The following is a 25,806-nucleotide window of genomic DNA, read 5'->3' as shown; positions in this document are numbered from 1 at the left end:
CATGTTCACCTGTAAAGTTTGAACTGACACCTGTTCAAGAAAACTATAATCAACGAGATGTAAAATGTTTTTTGAATTGTTTTATCCAAAAGAAAGGCATTAAAGCATGAAGCAGGTAGGTCACTGTGCAGCCTGCTTGTCCTGAGGTGAGCTGTTAAGGATAAATGTGCTGCATGCCACGAGTGAGTAGCAAATCAGGTTGGTGCGCTCTGTTTTATCAGCTGTCCTTTATTTTGTCATTGCCAAACTCAGCTATATGAAGGATATCAGTTTCTTTAGTATCGAATTGTGCTAGTAGGCAGGATATATCAAATGTATTTACAGCAGCAGGACTAGAAGTAGGTGTGCTTTCCGTGCTTTCATTGTTTTTTCCAGAAGATGTTCCAGATTCTGTTAAAAGAGGTGCTGTTTTTGTGCTGGGCACCCCAGGTTGAGCAAGAACATCTGGGAATTTCCAGATTTGATGATCTCTGGTGTCACCAGATGTTGTATCACGAGGGGAGTGCGGTTCTTTTCCCTCTTGTACACCTACAGATGAGTCCTGTTGCCTGGATTCCATATGAAGTGGTGCTGTTTCTGAAGGAGGTACCAGTGAATGTGCGGCAATGTTTTGGGACATGCAGTAGGTCATTACAAGTCCCTCGGAGTCAGTCTCTGACTCACTTTGACTGCCAGAATCTTTGTCGGTCAGGACATGAGTAGCGCAGTTTGCTTTTGAATCTTTGACGTCTGTTTCGATGACTATCTGTTCAGGGGCCAAGTACTCCATTTTGGGTACACTCTCAGCCACGTTGGACAGGCCATCTGTCTCAAGAGCATCATTCTTGCTGGTTTCTCTAATGACTCCTAGATCAATGCTCCCATGTGTCTTCAAGCTCTTCTCTCGACCTTCGTAGTTCTTTCTGCCATTTGAGGTGAAATGTCTCCCCCTGGAGTGCATTTCTAGCAAATTGCCAATGCGATGCATTTCATGGGATGGGAAAAAGACAGAGTTTTCACTCGCCTGCCTTTGGTAACTCCTCCTGCTCGGGGAGGGGGAAACTTCACGGACACTCAGAAATCGCTTCACTTTTCTCAGCATCGAATGCTGCCTTCTGGGTTTATCCTCATCCCGGAGCCAATTTTCTCCATGAAAGAACTGGCTATCTGCCAGGCTGCAAAATAAAACATGGAAGCACTTACATATGTACATATTCCAAGTGCAAACTCAATTTTCCCAGTGTGAATCCTTTTGTAGTCAAAACAGCGCTATGCATAAGAAGGAGATTTCCACTGGCTTTTGGCGATCCTGAAGTTTGAAGTACAAATAAACTGGGACAGGGGAGAGAAACTACACACCGTCCCCCAAATCCCAATAATGACTGTGCATGCTCAGTAGTCATAAAATGGTGGCTGATGGTTGGAGGGGGTGTGTGGGGGGGGAAGAAACCCACGGGGTTGGGGGCAGATTGGAAAGGAGTACCCTGGAAAATGGGAGCACTTCATACCGCAACATTTTGTTACAGGTCCAAGTGATATTTTATATTGCCTTTATTGTAGCATTAGGAATTGAGTATCTTTGTTGCTGGTATTAGATTATATAAATAGTTTTAACAGAGCTGTGGCATATACATATAAGGATGACAATGCAGCCACCAGATTATTTTAAAACATTTTATATAATTTATCACATCATTTCTATCGCATTTTATTTTTTCTTAGTTATATTCATATGCCACCTTTCCGCCAAGTAGCTCAAGTCTACATGTATGGTGTTGTTCTCTATATTATCCTCACAACAACCCTGTGAAATAGTTCAGGCTGAGATAGGGTGACCATATTTGGGAAACCAAAAAAGAGGACACCTAGTGTGTGTGTGTGGGGAAGCAGCTTTCTGAGTCCTGCAGAAAGTACGTTATTTCCCCGCCACCTTAAAGAACCCGATTGGAGTGGAGGAGGGGAAAGGATTTCATTCTGCACCACCACCATCCACTCCAATTGGGGCCTTTTCTATAATGTCCACGAATGACCCACTTTCCCCTTTAAGACCTCAATTGGAGCTCAGGGTGGGGGAATGATGTGCCTCAAGAAAGCATGTCATTCCCTCCTGCCATGCTAATGGCAGCCTTAAAGGGGAAGGTGTGTCATTCCAGGACATTATTGAAAATTATTGAAAATCCCCCCTGACACCATGGAAAGAACAAAAACCAGGACAAATCTGGGAAAATCCTGACAGTTGGTCACCCTGGCTGAGAGAGAGTGCGTGACTGGCCCAAAGTCACCTACCTTGCCTTTCAGCCCCACACGGAGATCCCCAAAGTGGCTTTCAATTACAAGTTAAAGCCACAACACAATTTTAAAAGATAAAAATGAAACAGAGAATTCAAACCCAAAGCTAACAAAAACATAACTCACAGCACCAGGGGAAAAACTTAAAGCAACCCAAAGACTTGGTGAAAAAGAAAGGCCTTAACAGAACACCCAAAAGTGGCTGAGAGGTACTGCAGAACTACCAAGGACATACCTTCACTGTTGAATTCCAGATGTAGGTCATCCCTCAGGGTGACCAAGATTATCTCCTTCTAGCTCAAAACCCAGATTGGAAAGGATCAAGATAATCAAAGTTATACATGCATGTCTAAATGTTTTCAATATGATTGGTGTTTGCATAAATTGTAGTGGGATTGCAGCATACATTTTATTTGGTTTCCATGGTTTTGGTAGGGTTACTGGCTTCTCTCTCTCTCTCAATCTCTCTCTGCCTGCCTGCCTGCCTGATCAAGCTCAAACCTTTTATTCCTTCTCTTTCCTGGCAACGCGTCACCTCCACTTTATGTCCTTATCGCACTGTATCACATTCCAGATGAATACAAAACTCTCCACCTGTCCCACATTATCCACAGGTACAGTGTATGTAAACCTTTTCCCCATGGGTGGATAGCAGGTGGTTAGATCAAGAAAACAGAGCAGAGAAAAATGTTAAACACCCCCCCCCCCACTCCCCAGCACTTTCCCCTAACCCAATTTGGCAAACTAAAACCACTGCCACCATCATGGGAGATCCACTCTCCTAGTGGTTCATCTAGTTAGGCCCCAAATGCCATAGAAATGAAGATGGGGGACCATCAAAATGGTCTTCACACAGAGTATAGGTAAACTATGGAATTTGCTATCGTGAGATGTGGTGATAGCCACCCACATAGATGGCTTTAGAAGGGTCTTAGAGAAATTCATGGAGGGTAAGGTGATCAGTAGCTACTAGCCAAGATAGCTATGTGTTACTTCCAGGATCAGAGGCAGGAAGTCCATGGCTGAGGAACAACAGCAGAAGTGGATTCTTGTCCTCATTTGCTGCTCATGGGCCTCCCATAGGCAACTGGTTGGCCACTGTGAAAAACAGGATTCTGGACTAGGCTTTTGGTCCCATCCAGCAGGACCCTTCTTATGTTCTTAATGGTCTGAAATCTGTATTATACTCATAATTAGCCACACTTAAGCTTGAATTCTTGTAAGAATGGGTTGCTAATGGTGCAATACACTGAGCTAATGAGGAATCACTTTGACCATGTAAAAACTTGGGCAGGATATGCCAGGCTTACATACCCCATTTCAATTGTTGATCCGAGGAAAGATGGAATGCAGGAGTCTGCGGCAGCTAACGTATATGGTGGGCGGGCTGAAGAATCATCCCAGTAAATATCTTTTTTCATTCTTGGTAAATTCATGTGCATTTCATCAACAGCCAGAAGTGAAACCTGGGATGATGGTTATGAATTAGAACACTTGCAACACAGCGTGAAGCACTGCATGATTAACCCAGCACACTCAAGTTGACCACATGACTTAATTGTTTCAAGCAACAACTGCCTGTTTTTCTACTGTATCTTTACCAAGAGAACAATTATCCTCTTGGCTTTATTCATTTTATCTTATGAATTCCACTTTTCCTGCAAAAAGAAATAAAAGCAGCTTGCAGCAGTAAAATATTCATACAATAAAACTAAATTCACAAAATACTTTGAACAACCTTAAAAAAATTACCAACATCATAAAAAACAGAAAACAAATCCAAAATCAACAAAAACAGCAACTCATAAACATTCCAAAAACAAAGTGAAGGCACAGAAAAAAGAAGTGCAAAAGCAAGGAAAACCCCGTAGGGGCGTAAAAAATAGCCAAAGGCAAGGGTGGAACCAAGTAATCTACAATAATATTATTAGTAAAAGTTTTATTAAAGTGCCAGGTGCCTACGCTTTTTGAACGCGGTTGCGTTCTTCCTCAGGGCTTTATAACGTTAGTGCAGATGTGCAGACATCTGCACTAACGTTATAAAGCCCTGAGGAAGAACGCAACCGCGTAGGCACCTGGAACTTTAATAAAACTTTTACTAATAATATTATTGTAGAAGATTACTTGGTTCCACCCTTGCCTTCAGCTATTTTTTTTTACAGAAAAAAGAAAACAGCCTTAGCACAAACATAATGAGGAGTTGACAAAGATAAGCTGAAGGCATTCCTAAATAACCAGGGTTTGGTGACCAGGGTGGGTGCCTCCACTGAAAAGTTCCTGCTCCTATTTGTTCCTGCTGGGGCTTCAGAACACTTGAGAATTTCAGAGCAGGGCCTCAGATGATGAACAGAGCATGCAGGGAGAACAAAAGGAAGAAGGCAAGTCTTAAAGTATCCATGTCCTAAGCCATTTAGGGATTTCAAGTTTAAAATCAGCACCTTGAATTGTGTCTTGAAACAAACTGGCAACATTTGCAGATCAAACAGAATGAGTGTAATATGTTCTCAATATCTTGTTCCAGATAATACCCTGGCAGAAGCATTATTTTGCAGTAGCCACAGTTTCTGGACACCTTTCAAGGGCAGCCCTATACATAGCGCATTACAGTAGTCTAACCTGGAAACCAGTGGAGGGAGGGCAGGCTATTTCAGAATCTAGGAGAACAGCACACAGCTGGAGATGACGAGCCAATTTTAATCTGTGGAACATGGCATGCCTCAATTTTAATCTGTGAAATGTGGTATGGAAAACTCTGCGCCATTAGATATTGTCACTGCAGTCAGAGAAAGATTACACCACTACCCGAGAAAAGAACATAGTCATAAGTGGAGGCACACTTATGGTCCCACCTGCAGATTCCTATCGATGCACCAATTTGTTTCAAAATCGTCATCATCTTCACCAAATGGGTTAATAAGCTGCTCTGCAACCTGTAAGTAGAATATTTGCATGTAGTAAGCAGAGGGTTGCATATTGCCTCATGCCTAAGAAAACAGAGGCCTTGACACTGCAGGCTTGTAGTAATGAATAAGTCCTCTGGCAAGGATGAGGCTTTAGCCAAGTGACGATGTGTCGCTTCCAGAGTTCCCTGAAGTGGACTTCACAAGTGTGGTCAGTCCACCTGATAGCCTACCAAATAGGGAGATCTGTTGGAGTATGGCCCATAATCCAACTGCCCGGAGAGCTTTGGCTATGGGGCGGTATATAAATGTAATAAATAAATATAAATAAATACTGGTTGGGGATTATGGGTGTTGCAGTCCAAGATATTTGGAGGATACTAGGTTGGGGAAAGTAGGGGAGGCAGAACAGGTTGGATAATGTTGTGGCTTTCAGTCATAAAGGTGACAGGTTTTGGCAGTTACAGGCACAAAAGGCAGGCGTCTAAGCAGATCTCCAGTCCTGTTTTTAGTTGATCCATTCAATACATCTGCATTTTATGATTGTTGTTATTTTAACTTTAAGTTTGAGAACCCATTGGCTAGAGGAGCAATTCACAAATAAGTTTTATCAGTAAAATAAAATAAATAAGCCTCCCTTTCATATACAACCTACACATCATCATGATGAGTATTTTGTTAGTTAATAATACTTCAGAATATTTTAACTGCTTTATACCGATTAGAATAGTGGTTACAAAAACAGTCTTTGTGTATTGCCCTCTAGGTTTTCTTATAAGAGGAATGATACATTTTAAAATACACTTTTAAATAGCCCTGGCTGTTACTTTTTCTAGCCCTATTTCATAGCTTTTTCTTCCTGATAGGAGTCTCTAATTCTCAGTGGCTGCGTTTGGACAACACAATAGTCAATGATGGATTAATAGTCAACTCCATTGTTGATTATCAAGGGGGCACTCCCCGCGGGACATGATTGTAATCAACAATGGTATAGATTAAGGCCAGCGTCGAGTTGACTATTAGTCAACGGTGTGTTTGATTGACATATCCCCGCCCCTCTCCCTCCCCTCAGTCCTCCTGCTGGTACCTGACACACAACATGACAACCAACGGTTGTTCAAATAATCAACTCTGCACAGCGTTGGTTATTTCAGCCAAATAACCAACTGTGGTGTGAAAAAGTCCTGACAGAAGTTGACTATTTAACCCACCGTTGATTATTTAACTCACTGTTGGTTATCGTGACATCGGAACCCCATCAGTCCATCTGCTGCGCATCTTGAAGTCTAAAATATATGTCTGAGGCTGCAGAATGTGGAAGGCTAACCTGTTCCCATAGGGTCTGAGGCAAGGACCTCATACCCTGTATATGTATTTACTTATATGATGGTGAGAAGGTTAAGCAGCAGTTGCCACTACCTACTTGCTTGCTGCCTCTCTACCTGTCAAGAAAGTAAGTTGTAGCAATGATGAGAAAGAGAGTGAGGAGCAATAGCAGCTAGTAAAATTGATGGTGGTGGGAGGGTCATTGAAAGTATCTCACCCCAGGGCCTTCAAAAACTGGAAGCTGACACTGATCCGCATAACCAGGGGTTCTCACTAGCTAAATCCAGCACAAAACTGGTTTCAAGATGAATCGAGATGAGCAATTATCTAACTCTTGACACTACAGAAACGGGACAACATGACTAATTATTATTTATATATTATATTATTATTTATATCCTGCCTTGTTTCCTCCAAGAAATCCTCTTCTCCATTTTATCCTCACAACAACAACCCTGTGAGGTAAGTTGGGCTAAGAGTCTGTGACTGGCCCAAAGTCACCCGGTGGGTTTCCATGGCTGAGTGGGGACTAGAACCCAGATCTCCAGACTCCCAGTCCAACACTTTAGCCATTACACCACACTGGCTCCCACACGACACTAGCTAGGTAGATATTCATGAACAAGCAAGCAAGCATGGAGCAGAACACCCTTCAGTGAATTCGAAAGATATATACATGAGTGACTACAGGGGGCAACATTGCACTGGCTCGATAAATGGTCATGTGGGTCATGATCTCACTGTCTGAAAAGGAATGCAACGCAGGACAATTAAGTGCTATTTTGGGATTCCTGGGTGTGACATATAAATGGATTACAGAAGACTCCAGGACAACACAGAATAGGATTAAAAGGGATTTATGCGAGGGGAACCACTCTCCTTTATAAAACCAATATGACCTGCAAACCAAGGAATGATTTTGAGTAACCTGTTTCCAAAATGACTTTGCCTATGTAGAAATACGTAGATGCATTTTAATAATGAACAGCCCTTTGTGCGGCAAGAGAAATGGATTTAAATTCCTTTCAAAGAAAAGATTATTTTGCATCCTTCCTTATACTGTTATACCAGGTTGCCAGCTCTGTAATGACTATTTGAACATCCTTTCTGTGGAGAGTGCCCTAACCTCAGTATCCCCGTTTTGATAGAAAATGCAGCTTCAGGGGTGATGAAATCCTATTTAGTGGACATTCTTAGAGAGAACAGGCAGTTTATACCCCGGGAGCACTTGAACTGAGAAGAACCCAGGGGAAGTGCTGCAGTGAGGTTTTAAAGAGGGATGACGTGCTGGTGCTTTTTAGTTATAGCGTGATTTTTCGATGCTCTTGTGTGGCAAATGGCACCAGCCTGTGATTTTTATTATATTACTGTATTTTCAATTGCAGTTCTTGGTCTTTGGTTTTAATGTTGTGTGCTGCTTTGGAAAGGGGACAAATAGTGATGATATCAAAGCAACAATATTGTTGTTGCTGAGTGACGAGATGGGATTCTAGAAATGAGAGCAAACATTCAGGCTGAATTGTTCTTTTAAAACGATCCACTTTGATTTCTTACAATACTGATCTGCCAACTTTATTAAGGCAAGAGTTCACTCTGTTTCAAATGCATAGCCTGTCCGATGCCTGGGGCTTAGGGGATGTGAGAGATGTAACGTAAAAATAACTGATATTATATGATCAAATCAGATTAAAATATATAGCTTGACATGACCCCTTTCCTGAATAGGCATCAGTAGATGCTGAACGTCCTTTGCAGAGAAGAGTGCGAGTGTTTCTTCATAATACTCCATTTATTTGCACATGTTCTCGTTAAGCAGGCATTACTGAAGCACTGAAGAGAGCACAAAGGCAAGCAGCACTAGTCCCCAGATATCTCTTAGCACCTTGCAAACCTCTTTACGCTGTCAGCCCTCTCACAGGAATGCTGGGAGGGGCTCATGCAGAGGAGCCATTTCTCCGGGCACCAGTTTCTATGGCAGCTCAGAGTTTCTTGACCCAGCATTGCTCCAAATTGGGCTGGTGTTGCAAGTAGGCTGCACCCTTATCTGGAGATTAGAGAAACTTACTGCCAGCATAACCACCTTTGTAGCTCTGAAGGTGGAATATTGCAATGAGCTTTATATGGACATGCCTTTAAGCATGCCCAGAAGCTTCAGTTAGTGCAACTGGGAATTATGGGAGTTGCAATCCAAGACATTTAGAGGGCACCAGATTGGGGGAAGGCTGAGTTATGCATTATGGAGCAGCTCATGTTCTTGTTGGAGTGGTCAGATGCAAATACTTGGTGGGACAGTTGTTGAACAGCAACAGGTCTCTTCAACAGGGTTACAACTGCTGTGCTGGAAGAGCTAGCTTTGGCTGCTGACATATCTCTTTCCCCTGAATGTGTACCAGTTCCCTGGATCACTGTCCTGAGTTGAAAAGCTACCTAGAATAGATTCACATAACCATCCCTACACGGTTTTTCCAGCAACCACTGATGTTTTTCAGTCACCTATGTTGAGCTAACTTAATGAGTGGCTCAGAGTTGTTATTATTTATTTATTTATTTATATAGCACCATCAATGTACATGGTGCTGTACAGAGTAAAACAGTAAATAGCAAGACCCTGCCGCATAGGCTTACATTCTAATAAAATCATAATAAAACAATAAGGAGGGGAAGAGAATGCAAACAGGCACAGGGTAGGGTAAACAGGCACTGGGTAGGGTAAGAGTTGGATCATCTGGTCTACCTAATTTTGTGAAGCCTTCTGAATGTGTGATGACATTTGACCTGGATATACGTCCCAACTATATGATATAATTTCATCACAACAGATCTCTGTGGTAGCATACTTAACATTGTGGGTTAATCTAGCCCTGTTACTGGTCCCAAACTTGATATGACAGCCAGTTCATTTTTGCTGACATGGGGCTGTTCACACAACATGCTAACCCACACTCAGTGGTTGAGTATGGGTTGCTGTTGAACTCACTGAACAACCCAACAACAAACCATGGGTTCTTAAGGTGGCTTGCTCGAGAAAAATAAGCCACACCACAGTTAACAAGCCACTCTGCAGAAAATGTCCTGGCTTCAGACAACATGCTAAACCATGGTTCAACAAACAACCCAGAGTTCAACAACTACTGAGTGTGGGTTGGCATGTTTTGCAAAACTAGTCACTGACTAGTTTTAAAAACAAACAGAAACAGTGTTAATTTTAACTGGCTCTTCAGAGTTTTCTACAGTGGTCTAAAAGAAACAGTTTATGATTTGATCAATATATTTTCTAGATAATGTTTGCCTTAGCTACTCTTAATTTAAGCTATTTCCTCTTTTAATTAATCAAGTCCAGATACACTGGAGAGTAAAGAATCAATATGGCATTTATACTGGGTTACAGACTTAATTATAGGCTTGATGAGAATCTGTAAATTGGTTAGCTGAAAAATCAATGTTAATTAGAAAACATTCAGTGTTTTGCAGAACTTTTATTTGGAACTACCTGCTTTGTGTGAAAGCAGAAGGGAAGTCATGATTAGCTCTACCTGTTTAATAGCTTATTATGGGATTTAGTACTTTCCTTAGGTATAAAATGGATTTGATTGGCCTTGAGTGGAAACAAAAATAAAGAGCAGCACATAATTAATTCAGACTCCATCACTTTTTCTTAAGAGATGCAAACTGAATCCAATGATAGTGTGAAACACATTAAAGCCACACAATCCTGATGTCTTCTCTGCTTCCAAGGTTTTGAGGGTCTGTGGGCAAGATAGCCTCCTTACCACCAATGTCAGCAGCTGCTATTGCTCCTCATCCTCTATCTCCTCATTGCTACCTCCTGCTTGCTTGACAGGCAGAGAGACAGTGAGCAACAAGGCATCTACTGCTTCTCCTTTTCACTACCTCCATCCTGGCCCAGAGGGAGAGGCAAGGGAATAAGCAGGTTGCAATGGTGAAGAGTAGGAACTATTTCAGGGGGCCCTTCACAGTGGACTCCTGCTGGGGTGCAGGCCTCAGCAGGTGCCCAACAATGCCTACCTTTGGTGCTGGCCTTGCCTCTAGTTATGGAGACGCTTCATGCAACTGGGCTGGCACACACATTAAGGGATATGCGATTTGGTGTCATCAGTATGCTGTGACTGCAACATGTGAACTAGCCCTAGCTTAGGATAAAAAAGGAGCTAACATGGTATAATATAGATTCCTTTTCCATTCTGTCTGATAAAGTGTTCTGTGATATTTAAAGCTTACAGATCCCTCTCTCTCTCTCTCTCTCTCTCCCTCTCCATACACACACAGTTTAGATGGAGTATAAAAATCAGAATATTTGTATTTCTTATAATAGGCTATATAAAAATCTGTAAAAACTGGTAGAGGGCTGTCTCCAGAGCCAGGTTATAAGTGGCTGAACACATTGCTGATAATAGACAGGACACTGTATAGAATATTTGCAATTTGCAAGTACGCTGTGACCCAGAAATGCTGCCAACAATGTTGGTATGGACTGTCATCAGTATGGGTGTGTAAGAAATACGGTCAGTGCAGAGCTACCCTAGCACTACAGTTGATATCCAGATATTTTTGATATCTCTTAAAACAATTTGTATACATGATGTTGTAGTGCTACTGATTAATTGCTAAATCTTTCTTTGAAGTTTTAATTTCAGATACTGGAACTAAATAAATAGTTGTGTCTGTAAAACACTGTAAAATTTTAGATGATATTTTTAAACAAAGCCGCCCTTTTACTTTCTTTCAGTTGGAGGATTCTCAGTCATCAATTTCCACTAAAATTCCAATAAAATTCCAACCCCACTTAAAACTACAAAGGCAGCTTACCTTTAGCCATCCTGCATAGAAGAAAAACTGTAATAATGTGAAGATAGGAATGTAAAGATCTAAATCATGACCTTGATAGCCTTGGTCAGGGTCCAAAAACTGACGTCCTATCAGACATGTGAAGAAGAAGGTATAGACAGCGAGTGTGACAACCTAAAATGAATTAAAACCATATTAAAAGGCTACTATGAATATAGGGCTATATCCAATGTTAGTCCTACTTAAAATAGACCCATTGACCAGGTTCTCATGCCAAGATTGTGTGCCACCACCATTTCAAAAATGCAACCTCCAATCAGCCTGATTGGAGGTACCGGGCAAACCCAGATTAACCCATAGTTTCCAGGTTTGCAAATCATGAAGTAACCCCTGATATGACCAATTGGAACCTGCATATTCAAAATAGTGGAGATGTGCTGGGCATATGACCCGACAAACTGTGGGTTAATTAAGCTATTTTTTTATTTTATGTGAGAATGGGCCTATTGGGAGTTAAGTTAGGCTAACATCAGGTACAACTCATAAGTAATAAATTCATATATAATTATATTAATGTTTTACTATGTTAATATAATTAATTATCATTTATGTATAATTAAGAAGTGCACCTTATATTAAAATAGCTTTATTTTTTAACACTTCCTAGACATAAACAGTGAATTTTGAGGATGCAAGGGGAGGTTGCTGAATTCCCCCTCTCCTGGTTTTGGTGATGGAAACAGTTCTGTAAGTGAAATTACAGAGTTGGATCCAACCCACTGATATTTAAACCTTTTAGTAGCCAAGATCCCCATCCCCACCCCCAAGTACAGCTTTGAATATGGTGAATGTTGTCCCTTCTATACCTGTGTGTACACTAGTGGAATTCCAACCCAGTCGTAACCAAAGAGTAGGCTGCACCACGATCGATACCGATTCATCTCCTAAACAGAGGGGGGGAAACAAAGCAAAAATCTGACATGTCATTGAAGATAATGACATCATTCTGACTATTATTTGCACAGTGAGGCTTGATATAATAACAGGCTCTCTGACTGCCATTGGTTTAGATGTTTGGTCGCAGAGTAGCAGAACAGGCTAGCACTAGGCAATTGACTCTTAGGATTTGGCAGATTTTTGACTTGGAACCCTGTGGCCAAAAGGTAACATTTTACGAAATTAACAATGTGATCATATATGTGCCTACTCAGACATAACTCCCACTGCATCCAATGGGGCTTACTCCCAGGTACTTGAATGCAATGGGGCTTACCTGGGAGTAAGCCTACAGTTTAGGCTGCCTAGGATTGCAACTTAAACTATGTAAATATTGCCTGCACGCCCTGGGCTTTTGGATTACACCTTGAATGATATACCACTATCACATACAGAGGGAGGACACTAATTACTTAAACAGGTGACAGCTAGCAATATAGTATCCCACTTCCTGAGCACACCTTGGTGTTCTATGAATGGATGCTGCATGTCAACAGTATTTGCCAAGTATTTTAGAACTGAAGTTTATGACCCATTCTCTGCTTATTCTGCCAATGCAAACATCTAGTGTGGTGGTTACATATTTGTATTTTTTAACCAAGGGTTGGATCCAGGGTTTCAGGTAGGATTCATTCCTAGCCCTTCCTGGAGATGCCAGGGATTGAACCTGGGACCTTCTGCATGCAAAGCAGGTGCACTACCACTGAACCACCGCCCCTCCCATGAAAAGCAATTGGTAGCTGCCACACATGGTCAAGGTATGAAGTGTAACTCAACAGTTGCCTAGTGTGCTGAATACATTGCCTGAAGTTTCCAGGGCCAGTTAGGGGCAAGCGATCCAAGTAACTGGCTGGGGTGCTGGAGTTGTGGGGTATCTACTCAACAATTCACCCAGGAGCTGAAACAAATAGCACAAACAGTCCATCTTCACTTCTAAAGCTGACAACAACACTGCATAGCCCAGTGCTGCATTTTGTGGGTTGCTTGTGTGTCTTCATGCTTTTGTGGAAAATTGTGGGTGGGGCATTGTGGGAAATTAAAATAGTGGCTCCCAGAACCAGCCACCTGACATCACAGGGGGCTCACCAGTAAGCATTTTGCTTGGCACCCCCTCAAACATGGAACTGGCCCTGAACGGCTTGAGGTGGACTTTGATCTTTAGGGACAGCCCCAAAGGTTACAGGAGCACAAAAGCACCACTGGGTAAAATTCAGGGACTGTAAAACAACAACAACAACAACAAACTAGAAAGAAAACAGCTGGAAAACGGCTTATGTAGAACAGACGAGCTTAAGAAGAAGCACACACCATACTTGGGCTTTAAGTGTTTTTCACAACTTTCCACTGTGTTTGCTTACTTACATTCATCAGTGTCTGCAAGTCTACACTGTCTCTGATCCTTCCATCTTGTCGTGCTTTTGCTGCCAAATTTCCAAACCAGACAAAGGGGACCCAGTATTTAAGATGGGGAGACTTAAGATCATCAAATTTTCTCCTTTCCTCGGGTGTCATAAAACCTGTTTATAAAGAAATATAGCTGGCTTGTGGCGTCCTATTTCTTCTGGGAGTGCATGCGCTGATGCAGGTTGTGCTCCTGGAGCCCAGCTTATAAATGGTTCTTTGACCACCTTGTTCAGTTTTGTGTGTATTCATATATATACACATATACCACACACCTCTTCAAATAATTATAAATTAGTAAACATATATACCTAAGGGCATAATCCTATGCACGTTTAGACAGGAAAAAATCCTACATCTCTCACCATTCCCCAGCTAGCCATGCTGCCTAGGGAATGCTGGGAGTTGTAGGACTTTTTCTCTGCCTAAAGAAGCATAGGATTGTGTCCTAGATCAACCTTCACCCTAACCTGGGGAATGTATGATGCTGGGCCTTGTCATCGAGGCTGAGCACATGATAGATCTTTGCAATAAAGCATGGTATTATCCACTGCTTCCATTTTAAGTTATAACCATTGCTTTGCATCTGCTTGTGGAATCCGGTGACAATAATGTCATATTTAGTGCATACCATCCTAAGTTCTTATTTACTAGGGGAGCAATTTTCCAGATGAAGCTGGAAGCATTTCTTCTCTTTTTGGACATTGTGGCCCTGTGCTTTATTTATTGACATTTCTGATACTCTGAAGTCCGTGAAATTTTCAGTTATTTCCACTTGAATTGGGGCAGAGATGGGGAGGAAGAGAAATGGACAATACCTCCTTCTACCAGATGGTCCATGGTTGGGAATCTTTTATAGACAGCTGTGCTCACTGAACGAAAGATGAGGAGGGATGTTAAATTCACGTAACGCATGAGAGTTCTCCTGAGTAAGCGGCCATATTCATCTCTTCCCTGGACAGTACTGGAGATCAAGAACATAATTCTGTCGGGCCATGGCAGATTGACAAATTGGTTCCACCAACGGTTCACCACCAAAGTAACATAGAACCCTGCAGATTTGGAAAAATCCTGATTCACATTTCTTGCTGTAAATCTTACATTGATTTGGAGCTTCTAACAATAGGATGAGAAAAATATACACAGCACCCCATACCTGTACCTGTAGCTCTGTTACGAGGTCAAATGTCCTGAGTGGGCTTATTTAAAGAGGAATAGGGACAAACCAATGCTAACACTCCTCCTGTCCCAGAGCTGCCACTGAAGATGTGATTGCGCCAGCAATCCTGCTCACCATCAGTGTGGATTGTAAACTCGGTTGCACGTTCAATGTATAGCATCAATGCATTAACGTTATCACTGATGTAGACAGCCTAAGTGATGATTCATGCAGCTCTAATCTAGGGAATTGTGGGCTGTGGCAGTGCAACCAATCTTTGCATGGGGGGATTGGGTTTATCTATGGTCCTCCATAACTGGGGATTAGGGTAGGATGGATGCAGTCATAAGAATATGAGAAGAATCCCGTGGGATCAGACCAAAGGCCTATCTAGTCCAGCATTCTATTCTAAAAGTTGCCTGTGTGAAGCCCACAAAGCAGGACATGAGAGCAATAGCACCCTCCCAGTCATGTTCCCCAGCAACTGGTGTTCAGAGGCATGCTGCTTCGGATCCTGAAGGTAATATATAGCCATCATGACCGGTAGCCATTGATTACCTTATCCTCTGTGAATTTGTCTAATCCCCCTTTAAAGCCATCCAAGTTGGCGGCCATCACTACACACAGTCTGTGCACTACAATGCCAACCTGAGAGTATGGAAAATTGCTGTGTGCATATTTTTACTGCACTCTTAGAGAATGCCAAGATACTTTACAGAGCACAGTGTTTCCAAGCCATCAGAAGCAAACATAATGAGAACAGTATCTCCAGGACTTCTTTTAATGGTCTGGGGAAAGCAATCCGATGGTCCCTGGATGTTGTCTAAGAGGGTCATAGGACAGTGGAGATTCCCCCATTTTAGGTCAGAGACAGTGCTCCAACCTCAGAAGGCTGAGTCGGAGCTCCAAACACCCCCTCCACTGCCCCCTCACAACCAGCATGGACAGAAACTTGTTGGTGGGCCTCCAAGGTTGGGAAAGCAACCATGGAGAGGGGGGAAGTGAGCATTTAGGTGGTGGGGAGGGGAAGAGACCAGAGAGGGCAGAATACAAGCTATCCTGAGGCCTCTCCAGCCTCCTTCCAGCCCTATCTGAAGCACCATTGCTAGATGGGCAAAAAAGCCATCTTGTGAAAAGGGCAGGGTGGGAGGAATAGGATGCAAAGATCATCTCTGCCACGCCTCCTGCCCTGCATTGGACGACCAGGAGCTTCCAGGTTCAGGGGGGTTCTGGTCATCAGGGGCACAACCCATTGGATTGCACCCTAAAACGTCATAACGATGGTGAATTTGCTACAAGTTACTAATTTCCAATGTACTTTTCCGATAGGGATGTTTGATCATTTTGATCTTTGGAATTTCCATATAAGTCATGTTTGTCTTCGATCGCTTTCATTTCAGAAGCTTATTTAGGGTGAGTTACTCATATCATTTCGTTTATTTCATTATTTTGTTGCTGCTACTGTTAAACAATTTGGGAGCCGGAAATCTCTGCCATTCTACTGCAATGCACCCAGAGATCTGACAGTATTCTTTTGACCCACCCCTGCTCCAAAGACATTGGTGAAGTCCTGCATGAAACTAGTCTGTTTAGTAATCGCAGAATACATGCTTACCGAGCACAAAAGTGACTGGGATTTGTTCTGCATATTCGTCACAGTAAATTGATAGTTTTTCAAAGTATCGTTTTTGGCTTCCTGTAAGGAAAAATCTGCAAGGGAAAAATATAATATATTGCCTTTTAAATTAGTTTGCTATAAAGAGCAAGTGACTAAGTATTAAGAGCAGGATATGGGCATCCAGGAATACTCAGCATTAATAGTAATGAATTGCATAGTAGATCATGAATTGCATAGTAGATCATAAGGTAGATCATGGGAGTGTTATGCAGTTGTGACAAAGGTCACCACTACCCAAGACTGACAGGTGAATGGGGAACTCTTTGATATGGAACTTTAAATCTATTATTTTAAAAAATGCAACATGTATTACAAAAGCTTTGCTTTATAACTATTGTTAGATGTGTGCACCCCATCTCTGGCCAGTGATAAGTTTTAAAGGATTCAACATTGGCTTAAGGTTCCGTTTTATTAGAAGGAGGTCACTGGAGACATATGGCGATGCTGTGATATGAGGTTTATTTACCCACATATACAGGCTGAGCATAAGATGAGGATACACAACATTAATATTCCAAGAGATTTCTAGTGGAACCTATAGTGCTATAAGATTTCCTGTAGCTGCTCAAAAGCACAGTGGACGAGTAATGTTCTTGCATAGCCCCATATAATTTCAAAAGAGTATGTGTAGGAGACTTTCCCGGTGGGTTGTGCCCCATGTAATCATATATACAAATAAAAAACTGATTCTCTAAGTGTGGATCCTTATGTAGCCAAAACGGAACCACTGTTTGAAGGGAAACCTTCGGGGGGGGGGGAAATTAGAGGAGGAACCCCCAAAATACCCCAATGAGGGCTGAGCATGCTCAGTGGCTACATAAAACTGGAAAGGGGGTATGGAATTGAGTACCCTGGAAAAAGGCATGACTGGCTGGCTGGAATCCTGAACAGGAGCATTCCACACTGCAACAGTTTGTTGCAGTTCCCACTTGTTTAGTACAAAATCAATCATTGTCCATGGAAAGATTACAGACAGCACCACAGAGATAGAGTGTTTCACAAGGTAAAAAAAGAATATGTACCTATATAATACACTTATCGCTGTGTAGAGGGTAGCAAAGAGAATAAATTCTCTGTAAAGCAGTTTGTAGATGCTTCCTTTCCACTTGAGAAGTAGCCTGTGGAACCCAAAGAAGGTGGCATTGGCAACTTTACTGGAGTACGTGACTGTCATCTTCTCCGCTGATTGCCTCTGGAAAAACGGAAGGCCAAATCACAACAGGAAACCAGTAACATTTTATGCAGAATATTGACTTGAACATAAACGCTCACAGTTTCACTGTGTATTTACAGCATTTACAAGCTGGGGAGCTGCTGCGATTACAACAGGCATAACCTACATTATTCCCCTCACACCCAAGCTGCTCTCCACAGTTGCAAGAGATAGAAATAACAGGTAAATGTTGGATCCTGTAAAAGACACCAGTGGGCTGCCTTGACGGCACTGCGTTGGCACTGCATTCCATCTAAACCCCACACTTTCCCTCTAGCAGGGTCACATGGGGATTACCATTAATGGGTAATCCCCATGCCAAGGAGGGAGTGTGGGGTTTCTGGCAGTCATCCATGTACTGGAGGGCCCCCCGCCCTTTTCCTGGCTTCTAGAGACCAATCGCCAGGATCACTTCCTGGATTGGCCATGGAGTGAGGTCAGGCAGCAGCAGAACCAGGGTGACCTTGCTCCCAATGAAAAAGTCAGGGTAAGTCCCTGACTTTTGAACTGCACAGCTTCACAGAAAAGCCCCATGGTGGCTGCAAAGCTGCAGCTGTGTCATCTAACTGACACAGCACTGATTCGCAGCCACCACGGGCCTTTGAACATGTTTCGCCAGTCCTGCACTTGTGTGGCAATCCTGCTGATGGATTGCCTTATTCAACCACTAGTAATGGCAACTTAACAAGCTATTAGCAACGAAGCCTCAACACACATAAAAAAAACTAGTTCACCTTCCGAACTCCTACTAGGGTTTCCACATGCTCAGAATGTGACTTTTCATGTACTGGGGAGGATCCACATTAAGAGAAATAAATATTCCCAAAGCAAGACAAAAATTCCATTAGCAGATCCCCTATCTGGAACCTTTTCAGAGCACTGATTAAAAAATTGGGATCTAGTGTTCGTACCTTTCTTAGCTTCATATTTTTTTATTGGCAATACTACCAGCTAGTAAAGATATGAGCTGCAATCTTGTTTCTAGTTATTCATGCATATAGGTCTCAATGAAGTCTGTGGAATTTAGCCACACATAATCATTGACAAGGTTACAGGCTGGGCCCCAATAAACTTTTTTTTAAAAAAATAAATCACAAAATGGCAAGGACTTATTCAATTTCTAACTCAAGCTATGTCAAAGGAATTTAAAAATGGGTTCTCAAAGCTTATATTAAAAATAATTATTAAACCCCATCTATAGTATTAAATGTGTATTAATAAGAACCCATCATTCTTCCCCTGAAGCCCATGTGCTAAAAACCAAAAAAGCCAATTCAAATGAAATGGTCACACAATGGTTTTGAAAAGTGCCTGAGAATTGTCAGTTGCCACCCAGAGATCCCTTTGATATAGGGCGGGATATAAATGCTTTAATAAATAAATAAAATAAATCAATGGTACATACTCTGGATTTAATGGTCTTATCTTCTTCACTTTAGATGGGAATGTTTATTACCATATTTCTTCGATTGTAAGACACCATCAATTGTAAGACGCACACTAATTTCAGTACCACCAACAGAAAAAAAAGCCTAAGACACACCTGCGATTCTAAGACGCACCCCGTTTTTAGAGATGTTTATATGGGGGGAAAAGTGTGTCTTAGAATTGAAGAAATACCATACCATACTTCTTTATTGTGATCCATAGATCCATGAAAAAACAAGAATCAAACATGAAACATCATACAGTTAGAGCTATTATCAACTTTAGTCTAATACACAGAGAGCTCTAATCCTGGCCGCCACTGTAAGAAATTTAGCAACAGCCAAAGTTACTTTTGAGGACTTATCTTCCAACAGAAACTTAACATAAAATTTGTCTGAACTTCTGGACAGTTTACTCAACAATGGGGTGATCATAAGATGGCAGGCCTGATTATAAAAGCTACGGGACAGAAGGATATGCTCCATCGTCTCCACTTCCATATTCCTACAGGGGCAATTGAAGAAATACGGTACTTCACTCACTTCAAATTGCAGTATACCCTGCTGCATTTGGGGGCCCTCCTGTTCGTTCTCTTGAGTGGGCCCCTAGACTTCTGCCCCGAAATCCCACCCTGTCAGCACCATTGAGAATTGTGAGTGGAAGAGAACCCCCCACCAAAACACGCACACACACAGTCATATGAAAGGCATCTACCATATGCATTTACGAATAGTACTTTTGAATGCAAAAAAAATGGCAAGTCATAGATGCTGTGTGGGTTTCTATGCACATTCTATGCACATGGGTAAGTCTTAAATCTTAAATACATAGCTAATACCCTAGTATAACAAATGATCAGTGATGAAAAGGTAGTGGAGTGGGGGCAAAAAATCGATGGTATCTAAGCACAGTAAGACCTGGATATGACAGATATTCAATAAGGCTTTGCTGTGTTTTTCTGTTAAACCCATAATTTATTAAAATGAAATGTGCAGATTATAAATGCCATTTTAAGAAATCAGCTACAGATTAATTCCAGGTGCAGAAAGATAACAAAAATTATATATAAAAAACGAAACGAAAATGCTCTAGACACTAACCTGCTCTTATTCTGATTAGGCCACTCAAATACGGAAACGGTGGCTGGGGCCCCTCCGTGTTGCCCGGGTGAAGGCACAGGCAGGTCACTTTGTTCCCCTCTTCACCTTAGGCACCCAGCCTATCGGGGCTTTCATTGCTCTCTGGAGCCCTCCCAGGACTGGACTGACAAGCACAGAGGCTAACATGTCTTTCCACTTCTGGAAGCCTGTTTTTGCCAAGTTCACGGGCGCTGCCAGTTACAACAGGGAACAAACGCAAGCAGCAGCTGCTGATTTGGCTCTTTACTCATCTATAATTATCCCTCCACTTGTGATCCAAAGGAGGACCCCTTCGGTTTGAAGGTAGAACCCATGGAAATAATTTGCATGGGCTTTTTCCAGTTTGGCTGCTTGCTTTCTGCCATCTGCCCGGTGCTGAAGAAGAAAAAAGCAATTCCCCAGCCACCGCAAAGTGACTGGACCCCCGTTTTGTAGATACAATCAAGTACTAAGTAAGAGTCACAAAGAAATAAGAGGAGCATTTTTTGGTTCTGACCCTTGGAACTCTGTGAAATTCAAAAGCTTGTGCAATTTGGCTGAGGGAGATTGGACCAAGAAATAGGTATTGCTTTACCTATTTTGTTTCTGCTGAAGATGATCGACATATGCGTGACTGACTAGCAGCTGTCTCCAACATGGTGCCCTCTGGATGGCTTGGACTACAACTCACACTATCCTCAGCCATGCTGGCCGGGAATGATGGAAGTTGTAATCCAAGTGATTTGGAGGGTGCTGGCTCCTGAGATCAGCTGATTCCTGATTCATATGAAGACTGGGTAACAGGAGACAAGATATATAGCTGGTAATGAATTCTGTGCTTTGAAAAGCCCCATGTTCTATAAGGAGAATATTTTTTTTTACAAAACTGAGTTAGAACACATTATGCATACTAAGAGAGATTTACATTATTCAGGCAGGCTGCAATCTCAAATACACTTAAGGCACAATCCCATGCATGAGAGAAAATAAGTCCTACAATTCCCAGCATTCTCCAGCCAGCCATGCTGGCTGGGAAATGCTGGCAATCGTAGGACTTTTTTCTGTCTAAACACACGCATGGGATTGCATTTGTATGGAGAAAGCCGCAGTGGTCATGATGGAACATCACATAGGATATTGCTTTGTGTTTTCATTAACCTGACTCATGTGCTGCAATTGGGTAAATCTACTTTGTTTTGATGACACAGCTGATAGAGGATTTTTGCCTGAGGGATTGTCCCATTCATTTTCTCATAGCCTGGAGGACCAGAAGGCTAGGGCTTTGATCTGTGAGGCAACAGGTAAGGTGTTATTGTGTTTGCCTCTGTTCTTGGCAGTGGGTGGGACTCATGAGAGAGTTTTGGCTGAGAATCCCTTTATGGCCCAAAGTGGCCACCATTTGCAATGTTAGAGCAAAACAGAGTAACATGAATAATTTGGCATGGTAAATACCTGGGTAGAATGAATCTGAACTGAGAGTGACGAATGAATGAACGAATACTCGACCTAGTTTCACTGTCTTTCTTAGTAACTTGGGGTCAGTGGGTGAGAGACATTTGGTCTGGAGAGTGACCTAACTTTACTATGTTTCCAATATTAGCAGTAGTTCATTCTGGTTCATCCTCCATTCATTCAGCAGCTCATTCAGCATTTGCCTCTTTACAGACATGGATCCTGCCAGGCAGAATCTACATGGACAACCGAAGATGAGCTAAAGGCAGTGGCATAGCGGAAACAGAACTGGCAGGGGTGCAGCACCAGTATTTTTTTATTAGCAGGGACACTGCTACCCCCTACTCAGAAATCCATTTTCTCAGACCTTAGTTTCAGTAGCTAGGTGTGTGTGAAGGGGAATGCATTTTCCCACCAACAATATATTGTTCTCTTCATAATGCAAAGTATTTTGGGATGGCACAGTCTGAATGGGCAATAGCTTTATAAAGGACTTGCTTCTGGTAGAGATGAAACAGGTGGAACTGCTTTGTTGATATGGATCAATACAGCTGCCTGATTATTTGGCCTCTCCTTGGGGGTGTGGCAATGGGGGTTGTCATGATGAGCACCTGCACTTCAAGCTGTAGTGCTACCCCACTGGCTGAAGGAGGCTTTCCTGGCAATTGCCATCAGCAAAGACCTTTGCATGCAGCCACCCTAATCCAGTGTGTGAGTGATTTGTGCATGGATTTGGTGGATGGTTGTAGGGGTGGGGCCAGGAATCAACTCCCTGTCAAAGATGTAGTATACACTAGCAGGGCTCCACTGTCCCCTAACTCTGCCTAAGAAACCTGGAGACCAGCCCTGACAGTACTGATCGCTTGTTAGGTGCGGAGAATTTTGGTGTTGGTATCTGATACATCTATGGACCTCTGGTTATGTCTTATTCAGTAAAACCTTTTGTTTTGGGTCTATTGGACACCACAATGTCTCCTTAACAAAGGTTTGTCTAACTTGGCTAATTGTTGGAGGTGTCATACATTTGATGCTTTTTTTGTTCATATGTTTTGGAAATGCCCAAGAGTTGTCTCCTTTTGGAAGTCACCAGAACACATAAACTTTGTATTGAAAAGCTCTTTAATATTTTCTGATGTACATGTTATCTTAAATTATGCACCTGCTTCTTGGAAGTAACACATGGTCAGCTTAAATGGATTTTTTGTACCCTCTTGATTACTAAAAGCTGAGGTGGCAGTGACTCAACAAGAAAGAGACCCTGGGGTTGTGGTGGACAGCTCGATGAAAATGTCAACCCAGTGTGCAGCCACTGTAAAGAAGGCAAACTCCATGTTAGGCATTATAAGAAAAGGAATAAAACTGCCAGTATCATACTGCCTTTATACAAATCTATGGTGCAACCTCACTTAGAATACTGTGTACAGTTCTGGTCAACACACCTAAAAAAAGATATGATAGAGCTGGAGAAAGTGCAGAAAAGGGCAACTAAAATGATTAAGGGGCTGGAGCATCTCGCCTATGAGGGAAGGTTACAACAGCTGGGATCGTTTAACTTGGGAAAAAGGGGGCTAAGGGGGGACATGATAGAGGTGTAAAAAATTATGCATGGTATGGGGAATGTGGCTAGGGAGACATTTCTTTCTCAAAATACTAGAACTCAGGGTCATCCCATGAAGCTGATTGGTGGGAAATTTAGGACAAATAAAAGGAAGTACTTCTTCACACAGTGCATAGTTAAATTATGGAACTCACTAACACAAGATGTAGTGATGGCCACCAGTTTGGATGGCTTTAAAAGAGGGTTGGATAAATTTCTGGAGACGGCTATCAATGGCCTTGATGGTTATGTGCTACCTCCAGTATCTGAGGTTGCTGGGGAACATGGGTGGTGGGTGCTGTTGCACCATGTCCTGCTTTGTTGGTCCCTGGTCAACAGCTGGTTGGCCACTGTGTGAATAGAGTGCTGGACTAGATGGACCCTTGGTCTGATCCAGCATGGCTCTTCTTATGTTCTAACATTTGAAAGAGTGGTATATAGGTGCTATTCACAAATGGACTTATATTTGGATATTTGGTCTGTCATTACTAAAGTTTATGTGTAATTTATACTCTTTTCCTTTATATATATATATATATATATATATATAGTTGTAATATTTGCAGAAACCTTTAAAGTATGCACTTACTTTATTTTTTAAAATATATATATATATATAATGTTGTTGTTGAAACTTACAATAAAAAATTGATTTAAAAAAAGGTGGGGAGAATTAGGAAGCAGACTCTAGATTTCTCCCTGCCTCTTGCCTACCTAATAAGTGATCAGCAACATTAGACTGTTAGCACTGAGACAGTTTAGCTGAGGATGGCATTTTAGCGGAGAATGAGGCCTCTATGAGTGCAGCAGCAGCTGTCCAGTCGTCTGCTGGATTAGGGCCACAGGCTTTTTGCTTAAAAACATTGTAGCTGTTGGCAGTTCCTAGGAAAACATTGGCTTTCTGAGCAAGTGCTGCAAGTTCCTTAAGAGCGGAGTGTTCTCTGGACAGCACAAAATCCTGCCAGATACATACGCATGAATAAATGATAGTGTAATCTGTGGGATTTACTCATAGGTAAATGTGTTGAGCTGCTTTCTCCAGCCTAGCATCCTCCAGCTGTGTTGGACTACAACTCATCTAGAAGACACCAGATTGGGAAAGGCTGGAACAGAGCAAGGTGCTGAACCTCTTTCAACCTGAGGGCCGAATTCAATTTTGTACAGGCTCTTAGGTCATAGAATCATAGAATTGGAAGGGGCCTATAAGGCCATCAAGTCCAACCCCTGCTCAATGCAGGAATCCACCCTAAAGTGATTTGTTCCAGTGGTGGTGAAGGCCAAAGGCAAATTTCAGCAAAACACAAGAAGCCATCAAATGATTGGCAGTCAGTGGAAAGTGGTGTGGTCATTTAGGGACCCACCCACTCTGAAGATTGGATTAGGATCCCAGCCCAGGTGGGCTGGATTTGGCCCACAGGCCTGAAGTTCAACATCTCTGCTGTTGAGGATCATATCCAGAGATTCTAATGAACCATTTATTACAAAGTGGTGCCAATGAACCAGTCTGTGCCACTGGATATTGGTTGGATGAAGAATTCCGAAACCATTTTCCCTGTAGGATTGTGCCTTTAGGCTGTAATCCTATTCACATTTATGTGAGAGTAACCCCCACTGAACTCAATAAAACTTATGACCTAGCATGCATCAGACTTAGGAATTTCAAAGGGTAAAGGTAGATTTTTCCAACCTCAAGAGTTTCCCCTTCACCCAACATGAATCTTTCCTTGATTCTTTCTTGATAATGGATGATGGTCAAGTTTGTTCAGGTCCCTCACATGATGTTATCTGCCTCCCGTGCACCTTCCACCCCTTCTGATCTTCCTTTCAGGATAAAAAAACCCTTGGTTAAGTCTGATGTATTTTTAAACGTAATTGCTGCTCTCTCCTGCTGTGTGCAGAAGTAGCGCCATTAGAACAGCGGACTCAATGGGCCTCGTGCTCGTTGTGTACTTCCTCTTTTGAAAGAGGAAGTAACTGAGGAATGAAAACATGGGCGGAGAAGCGAAGGTAGAGAGTGTGTCCCATCCCCCTGGGGTGTGATGGAGCTTGCAAAGCCATACAACACTCTCACTCAAGAGCCAGTATGCTGTAGTCTTAGGAGTGTGGGACTGGGGAGACCCTGGCTCTAGTTTTCGCTTGGCCATCAAATTCAGTGGATGACACTTTGACTCAGACTAACCTACCTCGCAGGGTTGTTGTGAGGATAAAATGGAGAAGAGGAGGGCCATATAAACTGCCCTTTATTCAATAAAGGCGGGATATAAATGTAACAATAAATAACCCCCCACCCCGTTACATATACTTTCACCCTGGAGTGCTGATCAGAGCTTGAATTACAGGGTATTCCGGAGCGCCTGAACAGCCCCCTCGCCTTTTAGGATGGTCCCTTTCGTTGCTGAAAGCCGGGCGGCGGCGCTGGGAGAATTTGGCAAAAATTAGGTGGAGTTTGAGAGCGGGCTTTGCA

At 42.3% G+C, this 25,806-nt stretch overlaps 1 protein-coding gene across 3 annotated transcripts; it reads right to left on the bottom strand.

Annotated features, from left to right (window-relative positions):
* Positions 1-74: 74 nt before the first annotated feature.
* Positions 75-20,506, bottom strand: BEST3 (bestrophin 3). 3 transcript variants are annotated; one of them, XM_063134765.1, is made up of 10 exons: positions 20,276-20,506; positions 17,557-17,726; positions 16,472-16,566; positions 14,516-14,749; positions 13,659-13,813; positions 12,167-12,244; positions 11,322-11,474; positions 5,118-5,198; positions 3,583-3,734; positions 75-1,154 (listed from the first exon to the last, which is right to left on the bottom strand). In XM_063134765.1, exons 2-10 carry the CDS (start codon positions 17,706-17,708, stop codon positions 218-220), a joined length of 2,037 nt encoding a protein of 678 aa, XP_062990835.1. In that variant the 5' UTR covers positions 17,709-17,726; positions 20,276-20,506; the 3' UTR covers positions 75-217. The 3 variants fall into 3 exon arrangements, with proteins under 3 accessions (XP_062990835.1, XP_062990836.1, XP_062990837.1); XM_063134766.1 differs by lacking the exon at positions 12,167-12,244; XM_063134767.1 differs by lacking the exons at positions 17,557-17,726; positions 20,276-20,506 and having other exon boundaries at positions 76-1,154; positions 14,516-14,661; positions 16,472-16,560.
* Positions 20,507-25,806: the final 5,300 nt, after the last annotated feature.

This window comes from Elgaria multicarinata, chromosome 9, assembly GCF_023053635.1.
Source record: "Elgaria multicarinata webbii isolate HBS135686 ecotype San Diego chromosome 9, rElgMul1.1.pri, whole genome shotgun sequence".
NCBI classification, from domain to species: Eukaryota; Metazoa; Chordata; class Lepidosauria; order Squamata; family Anguidae; genus Elgaria; species Elgaria multicarinata.
Note: the sequence above shows the minus strand (reverse complement) of the source record. Positions and strands in the feature narration are given on the sequence as shown.